General features: G+C 47.0%; 1 protein-coding gene across 1 annotated transcript; it reads right to left on the reverse strand.

The window, feature by feature from the left end:
• Positions 1-249: 249 nt before the first annotated feature.
• Positions 250-7,374, reverse strand: PANX3 (pannexin 3). Its single transcript, XM_061157742.1, has 4 exons — positions 7,194-7,374; positions 6,097-6,239; positions 3,100-3,314; positions 250-889 (listed from the first exon to the last, which is right to left on the reverse strand). The coding sequence occupies exons 1-4, from the start codon at positions 7,372-7,374 to the stop codon at positions 250-252; spliced, it is 1,179 nt and encodes a 392-aa protein (XP_061013725.1).
• Positions 7,375-7,771: the final 397 nt, after the last annotated feature.

Genomic DNA, 7,771 nt, shown 5'->3' on the forward strand with positions numbered 1-7,771 from the left:
TTCTTGTCTTCATATTATGCTCTAGACCTTATATATATATATTTTACTCTTCAGCTCCAACTTTCAGATGTTTCCATATGATGATTTTATCTTCTCATCTTTGGGATAACATAATATAGGATGTTCGACTCAGCTAAATCCAAGCTTAGCAATCCTAACATGGGTGTTTTTGTATATTAGTGCATGAGGCTTGTGAAAAAGGGAGAGATTTTTACTTTCCATAGGACTTCTTGCTTCACAGTTTCTTAACTAAGGATTTTCATCACACATCCCATGGGTGAGATGTTTAGGTTTTGAGGGTTCTAAGCCAGCCAATAAAGTCATGAAATCAACCACGGTGTCAATGTTGTGCTTCTGGGTGGCTGTGTCCTTCAGCTCACAAAGGACACTCAACCAGCTAAAAGAGATGAGCTCAGAGATGTTGGCTCGGAGGAAAAGTAGGATCACATTGAGGTCATTGATGGGACAGCCCAGCATTTTTCTGCTGAGGAGATCAAAAGCTGGGAGCATCTCGTAGATGGAGAGGAGCCGTTTGTCCCACCGGCAGAGCCGTGTGAGGTTGTATAGTATCACTGGAACCAACAGGGTGTAGATGGCTACGCTGGCGAGACTGACAATCTGGAAGACAGACAAAGAGGTCAGCCTGCATGTGATGAGGTCGGGGATGTGGGTCTCATCATGTAGCAGCCCTGTCTTGATGGAACAGCTGAATTCCTCTTGGAAGAAGACGTCCAGGTGAAAGTGGCCCAGGTACAGGTAGGTGGCGGATGTGAAGAGGAGCAAGAGGGCATTCCTTAGGAGGTAGGTGGCCACTAGTGAGTGTGAGCGCTGCTTACAGGCCAGGTACCGCTCCAGCAAGGGGAATTCAAAGTACCGTTCTTTCCGAGCCCTGGGCAGGGGAAGAAAGTGGCCAAGGTTAGGAAGAAGCATTTAAAACTATATCCTTAGGGGGCTTCCCTGGTGGCTCAGTGGTAAAGAATCCACCTGCCAATGCAAGAGACATGGGTTCAATCCCTGGTTTAGGAAGCTCCCACATGCCGAGGAACAACTAAGCCCCTGTGCCACAACTACTGAGCCTGTGTTCTAGAGCCTGGGAGCTGCAACTACTGAACCCACGTGTTGCAGCTACTGAAGCCCATGTTCCCTAGAGCCTGTTCTCCACAACAAGAGAATCCAATGAAGTGAGGAGCCTGTGCATCACAACTAGAGAGTTGCTGCTGCTTGTCACAACTAGAGAAAAGCCCATGCAGCAATGAAGACCTGGCACAACAACAACAACAAAAAAAAATCACCTATATCCTGATGTACTTCTCTGGTTGCCCAGTGGTTAATACTCCATGCATCTGATGCAGGGGTCCTGGGTTCGATCCCCGGCTGGGGAACTAGATCCCACGTGCCGCAACCAAGACACAGCACAGTCAAATAAATAAATAAAATTTAAAACAAAATTAAAAACAAAGAAACTATATCCTGAGAGCTGCATAGGGGAAGTAACAGAGTCTGTGTATCCAGCATGGTATTCTTGGCTCACAGGAACATCTGTCTTTTTTGAGCATAACCATGAGTGTATCTTAATTCTCCAAGTTATGAATGCAATGCAGTAAACCCAGTGAATGATCAGTGAGTAATAAACGACCAATCACTCTGAATTTCTTCCCAGCAGGGCAGACTAAATCTCTAAGCTGAAACAGGAGTCTTAGGAAGCACTGATTTATTAAATTAGCATAGGTCTGGGATTCTAAATTACCATGTTCTAGTTTTTAGTCTGTTTACTTTGTGTGTGATTTTTAGGTCAGTTCATTCATTTTATAAAAATAAGTGTGCTTACAAGTGTTTGTTGAGAGTTGTATGTAGGTATATGTAATCCAGTCTCTGCTCTGAAGAAGCTTACAGTCTGGCTTTCAGGGAAAGGGTGGATGAGACATGCAAATATGAAATGAAAATAATGCTTGATTTGTTGCTAAAAGGATGGATAAAAACCACAGCAGTTGTAAAAGGAGACAGACCATGGTGTGAGCTGGAGTATTCAGAAACATCTATGGAGAGTATTGTTTTAGATTGATCTTCCAAAGGTAGATAGGGTTCAGAAAACTAGACAGGGGAGGAGCTTTTTTCAGAGGAGAGAAATGTGCACAAACTAGGGTTTCAAATCTTAGCGCAACTGTGCCTGCCCTGACCACCCAAATTGAAACTGTGCCTCCCTCCGCCTCCCAGTTTTCCTGAATCCCTTACCCTGGCTCAGTTCTCTTTATACCACTTATCTTTTACCATATAATTTATTTGTGTGTTATGCTCATTCGTTGTCTGGTTATCCTCAATACAATATTACCCATTCCTCATTCAATGCACATGTACACACATCTCTCCACAGCACCCAGAGCTGTGTCTGGTGCTCCATAAATGTCAGATGAGTGCTTAAATGAATGAATGGCTTGTTCGGGAGAAAGGAAGACTGCCCAGGGGGCGTGGAAGGTTTCTGTTACTTGGAAGCTTGACAAAGTAGTTGATGACAGTGTGTGGAGGGCCTAGGAAAAATATTTGGGAGAACTTGGATCTTTTTTCCTGCAGGCCTGGGAGGAGCCTTTCAAGGTTCTGAAAAAGTGGTCTTTTAGGACTTCTCTAGTAGTCCAGTGGTTAAGAATCTTATCTGCCAATGCAGGGGACATGGGTTTGATCCCTGGTCCAGGAAGATTCCACATGCCATGGGGCAAATAAGCCCTTGTGCCTCAACTACTGAGCTCGCTTGCCCACCGTAGAGCCTGTGCTCCGCAACGAGGACCACTGCAATGAGAAGCCCGCTCGCTGTGCAGCCAAAAATGAAAATAAATGAATAATTAAAAGATCCTCAGGAGAGATTTTTTAAAAAGTGGTCTGTTAGAGGTTAACCCCTTTGTGCCACTTTGGGTTCACCTGTAAACTGGAAGCACACCCCTTTTCCCTCTGCTTGTATAGAGAGGATAGCACGTTAATGAGGTGATGTGTTAAGTACTTTGAATTCTAGAGAAGGGTGGCACAGAGGAGAGTTTTAAGATTACCCTGCAAGGTACCATTTTAGTGCTCGACGGAGTCTTTCGGAAAGGAGTGGAGGAGACAACTCACTTCTCCAGCTCGTCCCAGAACACATCAGGGTCCGAGCTCTCCTGTCGGATCTTCAGCATGTGCTGCACCAGGCGGATGGCGCGGTTGTAGGACTTGTCCAGCTCGCTAATGATGAACAGCAGGTCCGAGCTGAGGGCCGGCACGGCTGCATACTGCCACAGCAGAACCGGCAGGTACATGGCCACGGCCAGGGCCAGCAGTGAGTAGGGGAGGGCCTGCAGGGTGAGAGAAAGCTGAGGAGGGCAGCCCAGGGCTGCCCAGACCTTGCAGCCTTGCAGAGAGCGTGCCGAGGGAGGGATGTCATTCGCTGATTCCTGCCTCGGAAGGGGAAGGTAGAGAGAGACAGAGAGACAGACAGACAGAGACTGGAAGGAAGGGAGGAAGGGAAGAGAAAGAGTGCTAGCTGCCTGTTCCCACTCCCCATGCACGTTTTCCTGGGTAGCCACCTAGAGGTCATGGCCATGGTCATTATGGCCGTCTAGGGGAGAACACCTCATTCTCAATCTTCCACTTTTCTTGCTCTGACCACTGCAGCTTCTTAACATCAGACATCCAGAGTTCACTAGCGTTCAAAATGCTGCTGAGTGCCCTGACATGACTTTTATTTAGACTCTCCAGAGAGGAAGTCAGAGCCCATTTCCTCCATGTAGTCTGCCGACCACCCCTCCCCCACCCCCGCTCTCCCCACCCCCACATGCAGTGGCTTTTTCTCCTCTCTGGATTCTTGGTAAGACCAAACTACACATCAGGCACTGTCTTGGATTCCCTGGGTGCTGTGTCTGGCCTCTGTGTGTGGAGGCTGGTGTCGAGGTGTGTATAAATTTGGTGTTGTTCTTTATAATGTTTGCTCCCCGAGATGAAGGCTTTTTCCTTATGGTTCCTTTTCACGCTCACCACACCTAACAGGTTAGGCCCACTATTTTGCACACAGTAAAAACTCTACTTATAGAGACTTGGTTAAGGACTTGTGTGCTGGGTACTGAATATGCATTTTTCATTCAGGGTCAGGTACTATCAGTATTTCTATTTTATAGACCAAGAAATTGAAGCCTGAAAATGTTGAGAAACCCCCACAGGGTTATGTGTCTAGTAGGTGAGTGAACAGGATTTGGATCCAGGCAGTTTGATTTTGGAGTTTAATCCCTTAATAAATGGGCTTCCCAGGTGGCTCAGATGGTAAAGAATCTGCCTGCAGAGTAGGAGATGTGGGTTCAATCTCTGGTCAGGAAGATCCCCTGGAGAAGGGAACTGCTACCCACTCCAGTATTCTTGCCTGGGAAATCCCATGGATGGAGGAGCTTGGCGGGCTACAGTCCATGAGGTTATAAACAGTTGGACATGACTGAGAAAATAACACACACCTTTAATAAATACTTGACTATAGCTTCTCCAAACTATAGTTTGAAGAAAAAGAGGGAGGGTGCATATTTGGTTGTGTGTGTCTCTTTGAACTAAATGAGAGACAGGTTAGAAAGTCATATTAGGCCACGAGAAAAAATGGGAACATTTCACTCCTGTCTAAGAAATTATATTTCTTGAAAATGAACTCTTCACCCTAGAGCTTCTGTTTCAATAGGTTTAAAGTGGAGCCAGAGAATATGGGCTTAAAGAGCTCTCAGGACATTTCATGATTGACAATTTGATTCTTTTCTGAAATGTAGATCCCCGCTGCAGTACTTTGAACTTGCTACTGTCTAGATCCTGCTTGAATACTTCCAGAGACAGACACCTCGTGAACTCTTTCTATGAAGTCTCTTTTTTTTTTTATTAAACTTTTTATTTTATATTGGATTATAGCCAATTAACAAAGTCATTATAGTTTTAGGTGGACAGCAAAGGGACTCAGCCATACACATACATGTATCCATTCTCTCCTAAACTCCTCTCCTATCCAGACTGCCGCATAACATTGAGCAGAGTTCCCTGTGCTATACAGTAGGTCCTGGTCGGTTATCCGTTTTAAATATAGCAGTGTGTACACGTCTCTCTTAAACTATCCCTTCCCCCATCGTTCCCCCCTGGTAAAATCTCTGGTTTTGTCTGGGTCCCAGAACTGTGGCATTTTGAGGTGTAAAGTGTTATAACTGTCATAAGCTGTAAATTGTCATAACTAGAAAATGCTATGAGTGACCTCTGTTTAAAACTGTAAGTTTTACATACATATTACTTCTGCTCCCTCATGAAACCTCACTAGAATGACAATAAAGGGATGCCCCCATAATCCTATAAGGACAAGGAAAATAGGAGAGGAGACAAGAGTGGCAGAGTGTTGAAATCTGGGAAGCAGCTGTGTAATAGAGGGTACCAGCCTGCAGAGAGGAGGCGGTGTTGAGGTGGGGGCCACAAACTGCTTTTCACCACACACAGAAGCAGAAAGGCTCAGGAATGGGAGATAACCAGATATGTCTGAAAGTGGGGATGCAAGTGGAGCTGGAAACAGGAATACTGAGAAAATAGATCCGCAGGTCCTTTCTGAAACATGATGCCCTCAGCCAACCACCCTTATGGCTTATTCTTTGGAAATGTTAAATCAGACAGATTCTGCACTTGGGTCCATTGAGGGCAGGGGGCCATACTGAGAATGGGGGCAGGGGGCAGTGAACTGTGTAAGTACTGGATGCTGACACCCACAATTGAGTTCTAAGAGGGTTGGCAGACAAGCTTGATGCCAACTGCCTGCTGCCCCATCTGCACAAGTTAGGGACTGACTGATTCTTCTTGGGAAAACTGACCAGTCCAGAATATCAGACTGCAGCTGTTATCAGCTGATATTTGAGGTTTTCCTAATGAAATGGCCCAAGGGGATCCCTTTAAACTGACTGCTCCAACCCGAGGCAGTCAGATAGAAGCGGGTGAGCAAATATGACCAGATATTTGAAGAATGTCTGAAACATGAAAGTGAATGACCAAAATAAAATGGCAGGGGCAGGCAAGGAGAGAACTTAATGACTCAGTTCCTCCCCCTCCATCCAGCTGGTAGAGCCCCAGCCACTTTACCTTGTGAGGCCAGAGGGATTTTGTCTTGGAGTGGCCAGACTCATCCTGTTCGTGGTGAACCAGGGAGTCCCAGCAGGAACTGTCCACGTAGGCAGCCTGCCGGATGCTGAAGTTACTGGGACAAAAGCAGCTGATGGGAGACCCTGAAACAGGAACAAAACTTGAGGCAGCCCTGGGTAGGGGTGGAGGAACAGGGAGCTGGGGGACAATCAGTTAAGAGCTTTCCAGGGGTCACTTCCAGAACTCTGACCATCTCTGTATCTGTCAGGCACTGTCTTCTTCCCAGGCCCTAGCTTTCTGGGTGAATGAAGTAGGGTGAGACTAACACACCTCCCTGGGAAAGGTCAGAAGCTCACTACACAACCAGAAAAGAGAGCCAGAAATCCCAGATCTGAGGGACTCCCCTGGTGGCCTGGTGGCTAAGACTCTGTGCTCCCAATACAGGGGCCCAGGTTCAATCCCTGGTCAGGGAATTAGACCTCACATGCTGCACCTAAGACCTGGCACAGCCAAATAACTAAAGAAATATTAAGAAAAACAAATCCCGATTCTGAGAAAGCTCACGTTGTCTTTAATAGAGGTGGCAGATTGGCTGAGTTAATCTAGCACCTAGACCACTGGGTATATGTATTTGTTAATGTTTGTGCACAGGGCTGGGGTTCTTGAAGATGAAAGAGTGGATTTATTGAGCACCTGTCATGCTGTCAGGCTCTGTCAGGCACTTAATGTGTTCTCAAGTCAATAATCCAGGAGGTGGGGAATAAGAAAAGGCCCCAAGAAGATAAGAGATTTATCTAAAGCCTAATTAAAACCTTTAGAGGTCCTGAAAAGACGACACGATTCTAATGTCTCTCGTCCACATGAAAATCAAAATAAAACTAATTATTGTGATGATTTAAAGCATACTGGAATTAAGGCTATTTTTAATTACAAAATTTTGGAAATGACTTTCACAGTTTTTTTGCATCTCAGCTTTGCTGGCATCCTAAACAGATGCGTAATCTGCCTTTTGGGTGATGCCCGGCCCGAGTCATGTGATCTGGACATTGTGGGGGCTGTCTTGCTTCAGGGCCCACTGGGGCTTGGAAGCCACTTACCGGAGGAGAACTCCTGGGCAAAGGCCAGTGACACCAGCAGCAGGGGGAAGCCCACGGCTACGAACTTGACCATCCGGTCCAGGGGAAGCTCCAGGCGCAGTCCTTTGAGGCGGGGGCCCTTGTGGTCAGGCAGCAGGGCATCTGAGAGCATGTATTCTGCAGCTGTGTGTGCAAGCGACATGCTGCTGTCGAGCTTGGGCCCAGGGTCAGCAGAAAGGGTTCCTGGAGAGTGGGGTCCCGAAGAGTGGAGTCCCGGTTGGTGGCAGCTTCAGGGAGCCGGCTTTCAGCAGACGGCGCCTGCAGCCTGGGCCTCACGAGTATCTGTGAGAGGAGCGGGCACTGGTTCTCTAAATAACTGGCCAAGCCCTGAGCCTGGTAATTAGAGGGAGGCATCGCCCAGTGGTCATTACTGGAGGAGGGTCGGGTGTCGGCTGGGGCTGGTGCCAGGCAGCCCTCTGGACCGTCAAAGACAGACACAGTCCCGTGGCTTTAAGCTGCCCTCTCATTAATCAAGTATTTTTGGTGGGGTAGGGGAGAGGAGGAGGGCTGTCGAGCAGGCCCCCCATGTAATTGGTGTG

This window comes from Dama dama, chromosome 2 (assembly GCF_033118175.1).
Source record: "Dama dama isolate Ldn47 chromosome 2, ASM3311817v1, whole genome shotgun sequence".
Classification (NCBI taxonomy): Eukaryota; Metazoa; Chordata; class Mammalia; order Artiodactyla; family Cervidae; genus Dama; species Dama dama.

What these genes read in the sequence shown, in the direction of transcription:
- PANX3 (XM_061157742.1), bottom strand. Translation starts at nt 7,374, where the DNA reads ATGTCGCTTGCACACACAGCTGCAGAATACATGCTCTCAGATGCCCTG. An exon ending in TGCCCAGGAGTTCTCCTCCG is followed by an intron (nt 6,240 to 7,193) that starts GTAAGTGGCTTC and finishes TTCCTGTTTCAG; the next exon opens with GGTCTCCCATCAGCTGCTTT. An exon ending in AATCCCTCTGGCCTCACAAG is followed by an intron (nt 3,315 to 6,096) that starts GTAAAGTGGCTG and finishes CTCACCCTGCAG; the next exon opens with GCCCTCCCCTACTCACTGCT.